At 35.4% G+C, this 19816-nt stretch overlaps 2 protein-coding genes across 2 annotated transcripts; both read right to left on the bottom strand.

Moving 5' to 3' along the window:
• Window positions 1-702: 702 nt before the first annotated feature.
• On the bottom strand, window positions 703-12342 carry senp1 (SUMO specific peptidase 1). Its single transcript, XM_051097252.1, has 18 exons — window positions 11764-12342; window positions 10294-10355; window positions 10017-10216; window positions 9782-9878; window positions 9505-9688; window positions 9202-9349; window positions 8667-8785; window positions 6260-6543; window positions 6110-6173; window positions 5990-6028; window positions 5812-5896; window positions 5588-5731; window positions 3563-3694; window positions 3218-3421; window positions 2942-3021; window positions 2707-2791; window positions 2526-2621; window positions 703-1761 (listed from the first exon to the last, which is right to left on the bottom strand). Exons 1-18 carry the CDS (start codon window positions 11898-11900, stop codon window positions 1699-1701), a joined length of 2223 nt encoding a protein of 740 aa, XP_050953209.1. The 5' UTR covers window positions 11901-12342; the 3' UTR covers window positions 703-1698.
• A 521-nt stretch (window positions 12343-12863) lies between these two features.
• Window positions 12864-19315, bottom strand: LOC127155198 (protein lifeguard 2-like). Its single transcript, XM_051097287.1, has 12 exons — window positions 19150-19315; window positions 17904-17988; window positions 17337-17437; window positions 17194-17258; window positions 17055-17108; window positions 16839-16889; window positions 16604-16643; window positions 16419-16456; window positions 15737-15824; window positions 15539-15634; window positions 15364-15417; window positions 12864-14101 (listed from the first exon to the last, which is right to left on the bottom strand). Exons 1-12 carry the CDS (start codon window positions 19162-19164, stop codon window positions 13949-13951), a joined length of 840 nt encoding a protein of 279 aa, XP_050953244.1. The 5' UTR covers window positions 19165-19315; the 3' UTR covers window positions 12864-13948.
• Between the last annotated feature and the right edge of the window lie 501 nt (window positions 19316-19816).

Here is a 19816-nt window from a genome sequence, read left to right as displayed (position 1 = left end):
GTGATGTAATTAACTGAGGGTGTACATCGAAATAATTTCCAGAAACGTCGCTCACTGAATTTGTCGTCACAGGTAGAACGCGCGAATCCTAACGTTAGTCCGATTCAAAAACACGAATGAATCACGTGTTCAACTTAAAAATCAAAAACGTTCATCGCATAATCAATATTGAGCCAGTTCTTTAAAATGAAAAGTTAAAACAAAATAGTTATCTGTTTGAATAAGCCTGCATTGTATTTACAGCTTTATCAAAAAGAGAAATTATGTACCCAATATATAAATATACCCAAATGACTATGTAGTCTGATTTAGCGAATCATGGCAGGAGTCGGTTCAAACGTTTGAACAAAAGAATCAGTCTATACGGGGTTGTTTACAATTTTACCATAAAAAAAATTATGTAAATAACATAACTGAAATTTACACAAATTACTTTTTTGTCATGGAATATTTTTTCAAATTTCATTTTTTAAAGTTCATTTATTAAGAACATGAGCTTGAGAGAAACGACTCAAAACAAGAATTGATTTGAAATGATTTCATTTATCCTCTGATACACACATACCCTCAGGAATTTACTTCCAGTAAGATCTGTTCCACATACAAAAACAGATAATAAAAGGTACAAAATGAGTATTAAATATGTCTTCAGTTTTACCGTATAGTCACTGTATATACAATAATTGTCAATATCCTGCAGGAAAAAAAAAAATTCTAGAAAGAGTTGCCAAAAATAGTTTTCTCTTACACAAAAGGAAGAACAGAGTAACCTCAAGTAAGAACAGAACAGAAAAACAAGATGCATGACACTGCTGGGTTGAGAAAAAACAAATAAATGTAAGTGCAGCCTGTCTGTGAAATGACCAAAATGATCAGAAGACTCCAAGTTATCAAAAAGCCAACAAATACTGATAAAAATAAACATATGCCTTTGATGGCAGAACTCCATCTCAAAACATACTGAAGTCAAAAGCATTGCAAGAGCTTTTCATCACCTCCAGGAAAAACAAAGAACCACAAAAACTCACTTAAATCTGGAAAAAATATCTTTCCAAAAAGAAGACTCTAATCGAGTCTTAGTTGCCATTTAAAATAAAATTAACTTTATAGTTAATCACACTGACAGCATCTGTATAAAACATACAGGTATCAAATATTAAGTAAACTGCAGTTTTTCATTAGAAAACCACTGAGTGAGTCTGTGATTGTCAATTCCAGCCATTTTACTAGTCCTGGAGTGAAAAGACATCAATGTAAATTTCGCTAATCATATTACTGTAACATTTATGACTTCAGATGATTTGAGATCAAGCTGTCAATTAACACAAATGATCATTTGAAGTCATCTCAAGACAGGCCTTACATCGACAGCTATTGCAGAAGAATGGCAGTACAAGAAAAGACTGAAAATATGAAAATAACATCCTTCCATAGTCAGTCAAACAACATTTGCTGGCAAAGCAAAAGCATGTCAAGTTATAGGGAACTATAAAGGAGCATAAAACCATTGCCCTGACTCTTAAAGGCTGAGACTGTGTCCTTTCGATGCATGAGGACTTTCCAAATTTCATTCGGACAGCATAGAGATGACCGGTGATTAAGGGCATCCCATATTTGTCTTGGGGTTCCTGAAGTGCACAGGAGCCCTCATATCCATAAAACACATGAAAATTTGTTCTATACAAAAGAATCATCCGATCACAACAGTTTTTGGTTGAGGATCTCCCATACCATTCGTCTTCTGAAATAGGGCATGTGTTTCTGTTTGAGAAATGAAAGAAGAGTAAATTAAATGTCCATATACACTACCAGTCAAAAGTTTGTGAACAGTAAGATTTTTCATGTTTTTTAAAGAAGTATTTTCTGCTCAACAAGCCTGCATTTATTTGATTAAAAATACAGCAAAAACAGTAAAATTATGAAATATTGTTACTATTTAAAATAACGTTTTTCTATTTGAATACATTAAAATGTAACTTATTCCTGTGATTTCAAAGCTGAATGTTTTACCATCATTACTCCAGTCAAGTGATCCTTCAGAAATCTAATATTCTAAATTCTAATTTGTTGCTCAAAAAAAACGTTAGAAAGTTAAGAACAGCATTTATCTGAAATAAAAATCTTTTGTAACATTATAAATGTCTTTATCATCACTTTTGATCAATTTAAAGCATCCTTGCTACATAAAGTATGAATTTTTATAATTTCTTTTTACATTTTTTTAAATAATTTCTTCCGAATGATCAGAATGATTTCTGAAGGATCATGTGACACTGAAGACTGGTGTAATGATGCTGAAAATTTCACAGGGAAAAAAATACATTTAAAACAGTTATTTTAAACAGTAAAAATATTTCAAAATTGCACTGTTTTGCTGTAGTTTGGATCAAATAATTGCAAGCTTGGTGAGCAGAAGGGACTTCTTTAACATTAAACAATAAAAATCGTCTGTTCAAAAACTTTTAACTGTGTACAAGTGTGAGCAACCAATAATTTATTTCAAACTCTACGCAACTGATGCTCACCTGTGTGAATGTGATTGGCCGGTCTTTGGTGATGTATTCAGCATATTTGCATGTGAACATTCCGCAATCACTTCCATTCATTTGCTGAGGAATCTCCTAAAGATTCAAAAGACAAATAAAATCTTTGAGATGATCCTAGAGCAATTTAAGCCCTATAAGATGCTTACGTTGCGAAACTCACATTGGGTCTTTTACTTTTTAGAGTCCATTCTGAGGTATCAAAGTTCTGCCCCTTCTTGTCTTCACTCTCTTGTTTCAGATATTTTCTGTTGTACAGAGACACAATTAAGAGACTTCTGACAATGTCTAGTCATGCATAATTTATTCTGTTTATTTCTTAATGAGTTATCATGAGACTCATTTTAAAAAGGCACTTCTTGCAGAGCAGTTTCATCATCTAATCAAGCAGCACTCACAATAAAATCCTGCAGGCCTCGTCGTTGTTTCCTCCCATTGAATCAAAGTAAGTGATGCTCTTCTTACGAAAATCCACCGTCTATCAAAAGGCAAAAGAAATGAGAATAATTTTAAACACTCCTCTCGCTCCTGACTTGAGAGGAAACATTTGAATTATTCATTCCTTTATTAAACTGACTGAGATGTATTAAAATACTCTTCTGAACTGTCAGGAAAGAAAGCATCAGTCGACATGCAATGCACCTTCCTCAATTTGACTTTGGTTAGCTACTTACAGACAGGCACCAGTGCACCCCCAGGTGGACAGGCACCAATATGATGTCTACAGAAAATATGTCCACTTTCTTGGTCCAGCGGCGGACAGCAGAGTAACCGGAGCTCCGCAGCTTGGGAAAGAAGAAAGTGTTGAAGGTGTAAGCAGAGGGCAGGTTGGGCTGTTTACTGCGCTCCACCAGCAGGTTCATGTAGAAATTAATAACCTGAAATGCAGGAAATATATAAATCAGGCACTCTGTTGACAAACTGATTATTATGGGAACACCTCACACAAAATGATTATAAAAGGACTGTTTTACTAACAGGCTTTTACAGAAACCTGAATGATGCAGTACAGCTCTGACCTCATCATTGAGCCAGTTGAGATGGCTGAGCGTCTGCAGGTCCTTTCTGGTGATGGTGAGGCGGAAGCCCTCGCTGAGAACCTCATCCTGACTGCCGCCTCTCAAAGCTCTGCTCACCTCCTTCTCCATGTCCTGTGAACACCACAAGCAGGAAACACATCATTCAAGTACAAAATAAAACAGTAAAAAGGATGAAACATTTTGTTTACATTTTGTATTGAGTTTTGCCACTTTATAGGCCTTGAACGATTAAATATACACACTTTCATGCGTCAAAATGCCTGTCTTTGAAAGTATCCTTGTAGTCACAGTAATTTAGATCTTGATTTAGGTGAAAGCAAACAGCTGAGAATGAAAACACGTGTAACAGTATATTGATCCGGGCAGCTCTTAAAGTGACAGCAGTCCAATATTCCTGCTGTCTGTCATTCATGTTAAACAACAAAAGAGAAAATCTCACTGCTCTTTACTAAATCACTTTTGTAACTTCAATAAGAAATATATATTTCATTTACATAATGAAGAATATGCAGTGTTTTTATACATTTGATTGGATTGCTTTATACAATATATGTAGCACTTCTTAATTGTTCTACTGTATTTTTATTTGTCCTATTGTTTGTATTTAGTTTCTAATTTAATCACTGACCGTTTACTTGTCTTCAGTGACCTTGAGGTTTGTGTGTTTTTTTTTCTCTCCATTTCCATTTAGGCTAGTACACAAATAGCTTCTCAATAATAGCAGACTTTTAGACAAGTAATTTCAACAACAACTAGTGAACTTGACGGAAAAGTTAATTCAAAAATGAAAATGGTCTCATGTTATTTTCAAACCTGTATGACTAAATACTTCTTCAAAATATCTACTATTCAGGGCTCTATGTTTACTTTTCTTTTTAGGAGCTCATAACTTAAATTTAGGAGCAGTGTCAAAATTTCAGGAGGGCCTAATCAATTATCAAAAAATGTGCCTTCCCATCACAAGGTGATATTGGACGCCGTAAAGTGATTTACAAGGGAATTTTGTTTATACCTTTGTAATGGCATTTTTCAAGCTTTATAAAAAGTGTCATCTTTTATGTAATTTTTTTGGAAAAAAAAAAAAAAAAAAAAAAAAAAAGTATAAACTCTTTAAGATTTCTAATTAAAATAAGTAGAATAAGAACAATATAACAATCAAATGAAATATTATTAGTATTAACAAAATTAATTGGTACTACAGAGGTGACACAGAAGAACACAAAAGTGGCTTGTGGGTGTATTTTCATATTTTTATAGAGGCTCAGAGGTGGCATGAGTGTAATCAAATTCATAAATTCATGTTGAGATGAATGTTTTAAATATAAAATGTTGAATACAGAAATATTTAATGATTTAAATCTGAACTAATGATTTAAACTGAAACCATACTTTAAAAATGTTCAAATGGCTGATTCATTCAGGAATAAAGCATGTGACTGGCTTTATGAATGTGAAACTGAATAACTGACTCACTAGATTTGTTTAAAAATGCACGTTCGTTCATAAAGGAAACACAGCTGTGTTTAAATGGAGATGCGCAGCAGCTCAGTTGTGATTTGTTTCAAACTATTTTTGATGACGAAATCAGGCAATAGTGTTATAGTCGGACAATATAAGTCACTTAATATTAACTTCTTGTTTATTTAACGGTTGTATTAAATCAATATCTCATTTACAAACTCACTTAAATCATTAAAAGCTCTCACTCATCTTAGTTCATCGCAATCTCACAAAGTTCCATTGTATTCAACGAAGTTCTCTACACTGCACAATGAATCTATTTACACTTTCTATTCTTTGTTTATGAAAGGATTCATGAGATATGTCTGTGATACATTACTCAACATTGCCAAAAAAAAAAAAAAAACACAGAAACCTTTGAAGCTCCCCTCAGCGCGAACACAAATATGTATTCCGCTGACGAAAGGCAGTTAGTCAAATTTGGAATGACATGAGGGTCAATAAAAGATGACCATTTTCAACTATCCCTTCAGGAGCACTTACCTCTGTTAACTCTGGGAATTCTGGCTCCTCTTGAATAGGCTGAGGCTTTTGGATAACAGCTGCAACAGGAACCTCCTTCTCTAGAGGGACTCGAACCTTTAGCTCAACACTCGTTGGGGCGGCTCGACCCACTCCAGAGAGGCGCTAACGATACAAATGAGAACATGAGTGGGTAAGCCACATAAAATGCAGGTGTAGCATAAAAAGAGGGGAAACCTCCTCACCTGGCGCAGGAGCTGAGAGGCCAAAGCCTCCTGCTCTTCAATCAACCTCCGTCGCTCTCGAGCTCGAGAGTCATAGAGGCTAGTCCTGAAAATATACAGCATTTCAGATGCTATTCACTTCCAGAATCTAAAAGCACTGATACTTGTACATATTAGACAAGAAATAACAAGTACTCACAGTTCTTTGATCCACAGTTCAGCCTGGAAGCACGGCACACTAGAAAGGTTAAGATAGGGTTATGTAAAGAAAAAACAGAAATGGATGAAAAGATGAAACAAACTCAAAACATTCTCCTACCTTGAGTTTTCATGCTTCTTTCCCTGCTGCTCCTTCACAAAAATGACTGAATCTCCGTCATGAGCTGAAGAAAGTGAAACAACACGTTAAGACAACCTTTAAGCCAGGATTACATTACAAACACGAAAAAGAAAAAGAAATGGGACTCACCTGATGACTGTGTGTCCTGAGAGGAGGTATCCTGAAGGGCAGCTGGTGATGGAGCGGAGGGAACAACTGGTCCTTTAGCGCTGGGCTCAAGTTCATGAGCCCATAGCTGAGGCTCTGGAATGCTAGAGGACGCACCAGGACTGGGCAGGGCACTGGAAGTCTGGCTGGACCCATGCTGGGGGCTGGGAGGCAGACTGGATAACCCGTAGGACGACACTCCAGCGCCAGAGCCTGCTGGAGAGGCACAATGAAGACGACTTCGGCTGGACGACAGAAAGCTGGAGCTGAAATGAGACCAATTGTTTAGCTTTAAGTAAGAACAACGATCTAAAATTATCTTAAAAGGAACAGTTCACCCAAAAATGAAAATTGTGTCATCAATTGGCCTTAAGTAGATCAAAATCCATAACTTTTGTCTTTGAAAACATCTGTCCCACTACTTTTCACCAAAACTTCAGAAAGTTCATACAGACATTGCTAACAATCCATATGAGTTGAGCAACTAATATGATAAACGGAAGATGCTTGCTTGCTTGACAAGAAAAACAAAGTGGTGTGCACTGACAGTTAGGGTATGTTGAAAAACTTTCTCCCTCAACTTCAAAATCGTCCTATATCGCAGTTTTACCTTTTTTGTTAAGGGTGTTTGATGATCTTTGCATGTTCGCTTTGCGAAGACTGGGTCGGAACTTCTGCAGCGATGTAGGATGATTTTGAAATGATTTTTGAAGTTGAGGGAGAAAATACAACCAGAGTTTTTCGACATACCCTAACTGTCTTGAGCCAGAATACACAGAGTTCAGGGAGAGCAAGACAAGACAAGCATTTGAGATTAAAAAGTATTTAAATTGTATTTTTTTAATGAAAATAACCGATTGTTTCGCTAGGTAAGACCCTTCTTCCTCGGCTGGGATCCTTTACAACTGCATTTGGGATCGTTTGAAGCTGCATTTAAACTGCATTTTGGAAGTTCAAACTCGGGGCACCATATCAGTCTATTATATGGAGAAAAATCCTGAAATGTTTTCCTCAAAAGACACAATTACTTTACGACTGAAGAAAGACAGACATGAACATCATGGATGACAAGGGGGGTGAGTACATTATCTGTAAATTGTTGTTCTGGAAGTGGACTTCCAATTTAATGAGCTCTACGCACTTGTGCTGATTAATGTTTATATGTAAATAAAAGCCTAAACCAAATCTTATAAAGTGACTCAGTCTCTTCAGAAGATGTGAATTAAAATGCTTGGTCTGTAGAGGGTTTGCAACTATGCCACGCTTTGGTTAGATACCCGGATGCCCGGCCATTGTGGTGATACTCGGATGTAAACAGCAGCATGGACTGCATAGTTAATGTACTACTGATGATGTTGTTCTACTAATTTATGCTGAGAAGGACTTGTAAGCAGGAAAGGGCATTATATTTTGACAAGCTCAACTTAATACAGGACTGTGCTACGCTTATTAGCACCATTTTATAATGCATTATACAGATGCTAGATGAAATGAAAACACCATGCAAACTTTTCTGAAAACAGACAGTTCCCTTCAGAGATAGATTTATATAAACTCCTACGCCCAATTCATTATTTAGTTTCTTCCAACATTTCATGCATCGTGAATAGTGAGATTGATCTACCTGCTACAGTATTTTCTCATCTTTATGTCCCTCTTCAGTGTTTCTGGGCTCTGTTAACAGCCTACAATAATACCGTAATATTTCCACACAAATTACGTTTTGGAACATGAATGCAGTGCAGTGAATGTACGAGCTGCACCGGGCAACAGGGCAGTCCATATCGTTGAGCCCTGTAATAGGTGGTAAATATCCATAGGATCTGCCTTCTTTGTTGCGGACTGACAACCCAACAATTCCTCCTATTTCTCATCCCGACATAGCCCATGCACGAGTTCCATTCGGTTCAGTGACATTGTTTACGTTCAGTACAGCCATAATGGCCGAATTTCAAATTGATGACGTAATGTGAAAACACTCTACAGCAGGGGTGTCAAACTCAGTTCCTGAAGGAGAGTTTAGTTCCAACCCTGCTTCAACACACATACCATGTAGTTTTCAAATAAGCCTGAAGGACCTGATTAGCTGGATCAGGTGTGTTTAATTAGGGTTAAAGCTAAACTCTGCCAGGAGGTTGACACCCCTGATCTATAGGCACTATAGGACTGTAAGTCGATGGACAATAGGAAAGAGAGAATATTAAAAATCTATCAAATAAAAAATGTGTTCATTTGTGTTCTGAAGAAGAATGGAAGTCTTATGTGTTTAGAATGATATGAAGGTGAACAACAGAATGACAATTTATGGATGAACTTTCCCTTTAAACAACTATGTTTTTGTCACAGACATGAAGAACACAATTTAAAGCAACGTGTCACAGATACTCACAAATCTCGATGCGAGCGAATGCTGGAGTGAGAACTTCCATCTTGAAGGAAGGTCGACTGGCCACCAGACACCATGGCTAGGAGCTGCCGGTAAACTTCCTTTTCTTCCTCACGCACCGACTATAAAAACAGTAAACGCAATGTCTAATTAGGGCTTAACAATTTGGGGGGGAAAATCGAATTGCAATTTTTCTGACAAATAAATAACTAAAACAATCTCCAGATTTGCTTACGCACTTGTTTGTTGAACTACACAATTTGGCCCAAATTGTGACTATATATTAATATGACTATACAACAATAAATATTACTACTACTACTACTATTAAATAAAAATATCATGAACTGAACATGCGTAAATAAAAACAGTTCTACTCTCCACTCCGAAGCACGCTGCTCATTTAAACCGCAGCCCTTGTTATTTAACGATTAGAATTCAGTTTTATTTTTATTGTGCAGTCTAATATGGTAATTCTACCATTTTATGGCATGAAATATTTGGTTTATTAAACAAAACAGTAGAAAGGGTCTCTAACCTCCTGTGCTGTGCAGCGGGTTCTGGCCCGGAGGAGGCGGTTCGAGCTACCATGTGAAGGACTCTGGACTACTCGAATTGGAAAGGTCTTCTCAAACAGGCTGGTATACATGGCTTTTCCTGAACTGGTCTCAGGAGATGACAAAAAGCTACAATAGAAACAATTTCCTATCAGTTTCATAACCTTGTATTTATTACACTTTTTTGAACTGGAGCAATAATGCCTAACAACATACATTTTTACAAATTCTATTACTTAACTATGATTCTTTCTAACATTTTTTTAATTTATGTTTAATTCAACCTGTGTGGTCGATGGTACAGGGATCTGCCCAAGCGGGGAGAGGGTGATGGTTTTGGCGTGGAGGCCGAAGGCAAGTTAACAGAGTGTCCGTTAGCTTTGTGTGTGTCATGGGGTGGATGGTCCATACAAACTTGTCTTCTGCTTGCTTTTGATATGGTCACTGACTGTTCAGTCCGTAAGGAACCTGTCACAACAAAAAAAAGACTGTATGTGTCAACAACTTGCAGAAGGAAAAGCAAATAACTAAACAGAAAATGTGAACAAGTTTTACCCTTACCAGACTTTGTGACGGTCCTCCATTCAGATGAACTAGATGGAGCTACAAATGTGTCCTTGAGTTTATCACGTAACCGATCCCCAAACTTTAAACTTGTCTGCAAAGAACAGAAGTAAATGACACAGACAAAATTCATTGGACTGCACAACAGCTTTTGCTCTTCTGTGACACCTGATTTAAAGGAAGTGTTCCGGTTTCTGTTCACCCATCAAGATCCTGATGAGCAAAAAAGTACCTTGTTTTCCACCCACAAAGATGCTGATGCAGCGGAATTGCCTGCAGGTTCTGATGGTATTCCTGTTTGGGGTGGACCCGGTGATGCCGGCAACACGTTCGTCACATTAGGTCTGACACTGTTCTTCACCCAAAACGCAACACTCGAACCATGGGTTTTCATTCCTTCGGCTGCGTTTTTTACCGTATCCATAATATCTCCTAAAGAACAAGCATTAAAGTGTTCTTGTAATTGGCTTAAATCAATTTTATCATGTATTCAGAATAGTGTTATTTACCCATTCTGAATTTCTTCACCACTCTCTCCTCCTCCTGATCAACTGCATCTCCATCTTCCAAACTGTTTGAAAAAATAAAATAAAATATCGAGACAAATGAGTATCAGAAACTATTTTATTATAATGAACATGTAATAAATATTTTTGAAAAGTCATTATTATTAAAACACTACCAGTCAAAGGTTTTTTAATGTTTTAAAGTCATCTCATGTGCTCACCAAGCCTGCATTTATTTTATCCAAAACACAGCAAAAGCAATAATATTGTGATATATTTTTACTATTTAAAATTACTGATTTCTATATGAATATTATAAATTATAATATATTCCTGTAATTTCAACGCTGAATTTTTGGCATCATTATTCCAGCCACATGATCCTTCAGAAACCACTCCAATATTCTGATTTGCTGCTCAAAACATTTATTTTTTCAGGTTTCTTTGATGAACAGAAAGGTCAAAAGAGCAGCATTTATCTGAAATAGAAATCTTTTGTAACATTATAAATGTCTTTATCATCACTTTTGATCAAGTTAAAGCATCCTTGCTAAATAAAAGCATTTTCTATAATTTCTTCGCCTAGAAATTATACTGACTCCAAGCTTTTAAATTGTAAAGTCTATAATGTTACAAAAACATTTTATTTCAGATAAATGCTGACCTTAGGATCTTTCTATTAATCAAAAAATCCAGAAAAAAATGTACTCACCGGTTGTAAATATTGATGATAATAATAAATCTGCTGTTTCTTGAACAGCAAATCAACACATTAGAATGATTTCTGAAGACTCATGTGACACTGGACTAAGAGTAATGATGCTGAAAATTTAGTTTTGATCACAGAAATAAATTACATTTTAACATATATTTAAATAAAAAGCAGTTATATGAAATAGTACAAAGTATTTCAAAAAGTTACTGTTTTTGCTGTATTTTGGATTAAATAAATGCAGGCTTGGTAAAAAAAAAAAAAAAAATCTTACTGTTCAAAAACTTTTGACTGGTAGTGTACTTCATAATAATAAAAATTTGCGAACACAACACTATAACCATAACATTAACTTGTTAAAGGTTGCTTGGTTGTTTTACTGAAGCAGCAAACGCACAAATATATTCGAAATAATAAAACAGACTCATATATATATATATATATATATATATATATATATATATATATATATATATATATATATATATATATATATATACAAACGACAGAAGAGAAGAAAATAAACAATAAAAAAATAAGAAAATGTATGTTTTTTTCCTCAGGAGCTCCAGACGCGCACGCGTTTCTAACGTCATCAAAACAGTTCGCGCTTTAATGACCGAACCAAAACATTACGGTTCAAAAAGCAGTTTAAAGCCCTAAACTTTTATTGAGAGCCCAAACAAGAAATAAAATAACAGTTTTGGGGCTTCTACGCAAATCTCTTACAGTTCTTTACACCTATAAACAATCTTTTTTACCAGTCTAGTGGTCTTTTTCTCCGTATGGTTCCGTCTTGATCCACTCTCACGGAACCGGTATGAACCCCACCAGCTGGAACTCCGTTTCGCAGACTGGCGATTCCGGTTCCGATCCAATCGCAGAACTTATTAAACATGATGAAAGACCGAAAGCCTCGATTATAGCGGGATAAGTCCTTAGGGCTGTCAGCGCAGTCCCAAACGCGGGCTCCCTCTGCCCTTCATCCGCATGCCACTGCTAACCAGCTTTGTTAGATAAAAGCAGCTGAATCCTTCACTTAAACACGACGAAACCAGTTCAGATAAACCCACACCGCTGATCTTTAGCTCAACCAGCTAACCAGCTGCTAACACGCGAGATACCAGCCCAGCAATAATTACATCTGAGGTTAAGCGGGCTCCATATAGCTGCCCGTGTGTGTTAGTATCTGTTGTGGATATTTTTTTCTAACTGACTCGAATTTCTCAGAACCCGTGAGCGATACTGTGATTGAGATATTGAGTACACAAAGTTGCATTAACGCCTCCCGCTTCTTCCTTATTTAAAAGCAGAACATGGCCGAAGCCCACATGTTAAAACCGCGCTTTCCCATTGGATGAGCGGAGCGGAAGCGCGTCATCAGTGCGCAGTGCTTTGAAAGAGGAATGGTGGGATCAAGTGCAGTGTCTCAGTGCTTTTATATGCGATTTAACTTTAAATACTGTGGTGTAGAAGAGGGGATTGATTAATCTCAGTGACTCCAGTCTTTTAAATCATTTAGTGATTCGTTCAATAACTCTTTCTGCAGGTTACAATGTTATGCCAGTAGATGGCGATAAATAAATGATTTATGAACGAGTCATTGAATTATTCATTCAACCGAGTCTTTCAATTTTTTTTCAAAATGATGTCTACAGATATATTAAGTGATCGCAAAAGGTGTTTTAAATATCATACACATTTTCCCCATAAATTACAACAAAACTGGTCTCTTTGACGTAAATTCAAATTTAAGGTCCCCCACATAAATGTAACTTGTTTTATTAAAAAGTGAGATAATTGTGTTAATAATGTATAATATTACTATGATAACACACACGCACACAAAAACATAGGAGGGAATTTATTTATATTTGTGTTTTCAGAGAAATTCAAGAACATTCACATTTGTTTACTCTAATTAACCTCCTAGAGGAAATGCATATTTTTTTCAGCAACTGAAACATAAATTGCCATTTAATAATTTCAAATTCAATACATTTTAATAAATTCCATTTATTAGTCATACACTGTCTCTACTGTAAAGGCCACAAACAGGAAAAATATCTAATATAAAGCACTGCATTTTGTTTAACTCCAGCTAGTTATTTTGCAATTTTTTAGTGAACACTGTAAATCTATGTACACATTCAAAATCATTTCAAATCATTTTCTTCAAAAATAGATCTGTGCTATGATAATACATTAATACTCCTCTGGAATGAAACAACTCAAATTAAAGAACACATATAAGCCTAAACAAAATAAATAATGCTCAAAAAGCATATCTTACAATGGCAGTGAAAATCGCCAAATAGAAAATTCCAAGCATATGGAATATTATGCTAGATTCAAATTGAAACAGATCATTTAAATCAAATTTGAACAAATGAACTCAGAAATGTACATTTTACTTTGATTGCAAACCGTATGCGCACTCAAAAAACCCAGCCAGCCACTATTTTATGAAAATATTCATCACAATATCTAGTTGCTCAGATTGATTTTTTTTTAAATGTCCTCATGCTGTGATATTACATATGAGTCTTTTGCAGGACCAGACACAAAGAGGAAAGCGGTGGATATTGATGGATAAATCCTACTACACAGTTTCACCTCAATGTGATGGTGTTTGTGCTCTATTTCATGCTAATGACATCATGTAGGTTTCACAGTTGACATCAGTGCGTTTCTATTTTCGGTTTTGTTTTCTATGACACTGTTTGTAAAACTTGCTGAATGTTGTTAAAGTTTTAACAGTGTATGTACGCAATGTATATGCAAGACCTCCTTCACGCTACAGGATGAACGCATGGCACATGGTAGAAGCTGAGGTGAGGGGCTTAAACACAACAGCGTGCACTGAAGATCCATATCATGCTGGAAAGACAGGATCACACTGGAAAGACAGTTAGAGCTGAAGCTGTTAGAGCTTAAACAGCACATTCACTCCCGTTCAGGAGTTCCAAACAACTGGAGAATGAAAGAGAAGATGTAAACAATGTCCAGGTATAAGCTGAGGGTGGCAAAGATGTATTCCTCGGGGCTTATTGTGTATTGCTTTTTCCCCATCAGCATCTGTGTGTCAAATGCCAGGAACTAAAAGACAAAAAAAGAGATGAAAAAGATGACAATTGATTACTAACAAACAAAGGGGATAGGGGTCCTAAACACCTTGTCAGGTTTTATTTTGCACTGATTATATCCTGACTGAACTCAAATAAATAAATGCATAAATATCAGTGACATCCTTGAGGACATATAAGCCTTAAAAGCCTAATATATCAAAAATAAAATCTTTATATTGTGTTGTTACCTGAATGATCCACAGTTGTGTTTTTTTGTTTGTTTGTTTGTTTTTTCAGTAATAGTTCATAGTTCATGAGTCCCTTGTTTGTCCTATACAGTTAAACTGCCTTCTGTTCTTCAGAAAAAATCCTTCAGGTCCCACAAATTCTTTGTTTTTTTTCAGCATTTCTGTTTATTTACGAATGTATGATTTTGAGATCCATCTTTTCACAGTGAGGACAACTGAGGGACTCATATGCAACTATTACAGAAGGTTCAAATGCTCACTGATGCTGATACTGATGCAGTAAGAGATGGGGGGTGAAAACTTTTGAATCTGAAGATCAGGGTATTACTGACTTATTTGTCTTCTGGTAAACATGTAAGTATCTTCTGTAGCTTCTGAAGGGCTGTACCAAATTAATAAAATATGATATTTAGGCAAAATAACAAAAATGTACACTTTTATCTTCATTGTTCAAATGTTTTCAACCCCGGCTCTTAACACATCGCAGTGTTTGAACTGTCTGTAATAGTTGCATATGAGTCCCTCAGTTGTCCTCAGTTTAAAAAGATGGATCTCAAAATCATACAGTCATTATTGGAAAGGATTCGAATATACAAAAATGCTGGAAATACAAAGAATTTGAAATACAAAGGACCTAAAGGACTTTTCTGAAGAACTATCACTAAACAAAAAAAACATAGCTATGGATCATTTAGTGAACAACACAGTATTAAGAATCAGGTGTATGTAAACTTTTAAATGTGGTAATTTTTATAAATTCAGCTATTGTTTTCTCTTTTGGACTATATGTAAACATCTTTTATGTGAAATATCTTATTCAGATCAGTACTAAATAAAAAATAACATGCATTTTGTATGATACCTTTTATTTTGATAAAATAATTAACATTTTGCAGATTCTGCAAGGTGTATGTAAACTTTTGACCTCAACGGTAATTCTTTTAAGTTTTGAAAAAATAGAATTTTCTGACTATTATTTTCTCTGTCACACTGTACAGGGTTAATCCAATATAATATCTTATCTAAATTACTTATGATTATTTACCATGCAAAACAATATTGCTCCCAAGGCAGCGTACAGAGCGTGCAACCATGGAACCTGTAAAGAGAAAAGTGGAAAACTTTGCTGAAAGCACATTCCCATTTCTATAAATATTAAAGTCCAGCACCCTGCTGACAATTAATAAATGTACCAGTCAACTGCTGACATTGGTACTCACGTATCCAAAGGGCAGGATGATTGCCAGGACAAGTCCACAAATAAACAATACTGTGCAGAAGATTAGCAGCACGCCTTGGTATGAAGTAATATCAATCTGTAAAATCACAAACATTTGATCTGAATAAATATATTCCAGATTAAACTTGAAAATGACTGCATTCAAGAAAAATGAAAATATGCTTTTAAAAGTACTAACCCTGGTTTGGAAGCTAAAGATGGTAATAGCAAGACACACCAAGGCAGTAATTCCCAGGCAGATGATGACAGATTTAGTATTGTAGTAGCTAGAGAGAGAAAACCAGAGGTGGAATATTTCAATAAAAAACAGGCACATAAAAGTCTGATCTTATTACATGCAAAGATATTTCACTTTTATATCACCTGCATTGACAGCAACTACCACATTGAAGGCCCAGAAAGGTAGTAAGGACATCATTAAAATAGTCCATGTGATTGACTATGGCATGCTATGGTACTGTTGTGAATGTGCATTGAAGACTGACACGGAAGAGAAGAAATTGTTTAATATAGTTGTTATTTTTGTTTTTCTTTGCGCACAAAAAGTATTCTCATAACTTCATAACATTACAGCTGAACCACTGATGTCACATGGACTATTTTAAGGATGTCCTTACTACCTTTCTGGGCCTTGAACATGTCAGTTGCTTTAGTGTCTATGTAGGGACAGAAAGCTCTCGGATTTTATAAAAAAATCTTAATTTGTGTTCCGAAGATGAACAAAGGTCTTATGGGTTTGGAATGACATGAGTAATTAATGACAGAATTTTCATTTTTGGGTGAACTATCCCTATAAAGTTTGTTTTTAACATGTATGTAAAAAAAAAAAGACATGATACACATATAATGTAAGACTCTACCTGGACAACATTCCTGTCATGTAAGACAGAGACAGAGTCTAGAACAGAAGAGGAGAAATTATATATATTATATTATATTATATTATATTATATAAATAGAGAAAGTCTTGTTCTTGATCAATATTAGTATTTGTCAAATAATAGTTTGATGAGCATAGACTTGTTTTGGTTGTTGTAATACTTACAAAGATGACAAGCAGAATCAGATTCCATGGGAACTGCCTCCTATATGTAGAAAAATAGAAATTAATGCATATTATATCATATGTCAAATTTGTTGGAAATGTTAATTGCTAAAAAAGCTTATAAAGCTTATAAATGATATGATAAATAAAAGTTTATTTATTATTATATTACATTATATTATATTATATTTAATTATATTATTGATATGCATTGTATCTCTACGAATGAACTTACCGGGGTCCACGGCAGCAGGATAGGGTCAGATATGTGATAAAAAACACTACACTGTTAGGAGAAAAAGACAATCAAGCCATTATTCACTGACAATGCAACACATAAAGGAAAAGTGTACACTACTACTGCATTACTGTATGATATGCTGTCTAAATTCAAACTGAATCTTAGGATTTACATTTACAATGTCAACCAAAAGTAAAGATTTGTACTTACTATGATGCCCAATACCAGCCAGGGTTGGCCTGTATGTAATACTTCACAGGTTCGCTACAAGTTAAACAAGACATACTTGTTAAACAAGCTTGAAAAAGAAATAATGCATTATGACCGTTTGTTTAGCTCACACACTCACCAGAAAATGAAAAGAGCCACAAAGGCTGCTGTGACAGATAGCTGGAGCATCAGGATGGTGTACACCTACAGTAAATAATATTACATTATTCACCTCCTATTTTCCACAGCAGAACAGAAACGCCAAAAAGAAGGCAACAATACCTTGCGGATGAATATCCTCCTGATGTTTTGGTCATCCCAGCTGAATTCTGTGAGCATCTCACTATCTCCAGGATAAGCTCCGCTATAACAAGGGCTTCCACCTTTCAATAACAAAAAAAAAGAAAGTTATAACATCCACAATGGCTGTCATGGGTGTTAAATGCCATTAGTGTCCTACAGTAGTGCATAGTTGCCAAAGTACGTTTGCATTCACTGAATTAAAGGGATAGTCCATCATTTACTCCCCCTTGTGTCCTTCAAAACCTGTATGGATTTCTTTGTTCTTTCACTGTGAAACATAAAAGAAGATATTTTGAAGAATACCAGAAAACCAAACCCTTTTAGGTCCCATTGACTTCCATAGTATTATCATCAGTCATGGAACCCAAAACCATTTGGTTAGCAACATTCTTCAAAATATCTTTTTTTGTTCTACAGTTTTGAAATAACATGAGGGGGATAAATAATAACAGAATTTTCATTTGTAGGTGGACAACCCCTTTAATAATGATTTAAAGGTGCAGATCAGTTAAAAAAGGAAGTTCACTAAGGAAAAAGTAATATTACCAGCAGTTGCCTCCTCATAACTTGGAGGACCTGAAGCCATCGGCTGAACATCTGAGTCATTGTTTGACTTGTTCGTCACTGAAACCTGTAAACATATCAAACTTCATTTGTTTTTCTGTATATATGTGTGCACTCAATGGCAATATATTAGCTTTCCATTAATTAGAATTATTCTTAAAATGAGACTGTATTGTTACAGAACCTGTTATTCATTGTAATTTCTTACATTATGCATCTGTCAGAGCAATATTTTTTTATTATAAATATATGTTTATTTAGCTGCCACTGCCATTTGGTTTCATTCGCTTCCAGCAATTGCTATACAAACTGCTCGTTTTCGGCTTGATCTTGCAAACTGATGTGTCATACCACATTATTTTAATGTACTAATTTAATTATGAACACACTAGTTTGTAGTGCAAACAATTTTACCGTTTACTCCACTTTGTTATTTTTCTCATTATTTCCCTACAGCGGCTAATGAACCGGAAGTCTCAGAAAATACCAGAAAAATAAGGTGGATACAATTATTATTTTTTCATACATGGCTATGCACAGATTGGTTAACTCTTTTGCACAATTAGTGTTTTACGTAACTGTGAATGGAGAGAGTGAGTAATTGATCTGGCCATTACTTATCAATAACTAATTCATTGTAATAGGAGAGTTTGCTGTCGGTAAATGACATCACAAGGCACCTTAGAAGATGCTTTTTTTCCTGTATACCCTGATCCATTTAATTCTAGAAGCTGAGAACAAACCTTGTTAACAAAGAAATAAAAATATTCCTTACACATGTAATTGAAAGCATAAAAACTCAGCAGAACCATAATAAAAAAATATTTAATAAGCTGTATTTACTACATATGAAATGTCTTGTAGACATTATTTTCTAACTCTACCTTTGCAGCTTGCTCACGCAGTTGTAAAACATTATAATAGATGATATACTAGCAGGCTTCAAAAAATCAAAAAGAGCTCCTAAAGCAAAAATACCTAAATTTAGCCGAAGGAAATCAGTCCAAAACATAAGGAACAGATCCAAGACATGACAAAGCTTATTTTTGTGTCACTGGATCATTAATCATCATGGGGGACAGGTGAAATCAAAGCAGTTTCTAGTCTAGCACGTAAAAGATATTACAGCCATCCAGACCACTAAATTCACAGATAAGACAAAAACTGACTGCTTTTGGTTAATAGTCAATAATTAAAATCAAATAATAAAAAAGGAAAGAATACTTACCTTTCCCTGCGTCATGGTCTCAGTTTTGAATCTGATTTGTCTTACTTAAAAAAGTCTTCGTGTCTGTCTTTAGAGCTTAGTCTGTACTCTCTATACCTGTCTGGGATGCTGCACACAGACGGTGATGATGCTGTACTGCTGTAATGACCGCAGCTCTATGAGCATAAACCCCCTCCCTCACTCTAAAAGGCACATTCTAGCAACATCTAGGTTTTGAAACACCATTGACTGGGGCTCGGACTGTACCAATCACGCTGGCACAAGAGGGGGACATCCTTTCCCCCATGACACACATTAAATTGTGAATCACTACTGCAACATTTGTCCAGAGAGATCCAGAATTTTTTCACAGCACCAAAACAGGGAGAAGTGAAAGAGCAATGAAAGACAGTACAGCATATTTGATAAGATATTTCAAATAATAGTTCAGGCAAAAATGAACATTTGCTTAAATGTACTCATATAAAATGTAAATGTAGACGTTTCTTCATCTGAATCAGGGCTGTAACTAAAAATTATTTGGTAATCGAGTAATCGGTCGTAATTATTTTTTGTAGCCAAAAAACAGACCTAAGCAAACAATACATATAATAGCAATGAAGCAACAATAATTAGTTAAAATAAAGTATCAAAAGCAAGTAATTATATGGTTTTATAGAACAAAACT

This window comes from Labeo rohita, chromosome 23 (genome assembly GCF_022985175.1).
Source record: "Labeo rohita strain BAU-BD-2019 chromosome 23, IGBB_LRoh.1.0, whole genome shotgun sequence".
NCBI classification, from domain to species: domain Eukaryota; kingdom Metazoa; phylum Chordata; class Actinopteri; order Cypriniformes; family Cyprinidae; genus Labeo; species Labeo rohita.
Note: the sequence above shows the minus strand (reverse complement) of the source record. Positions and strands in the feature narration are given on the sequence as shown.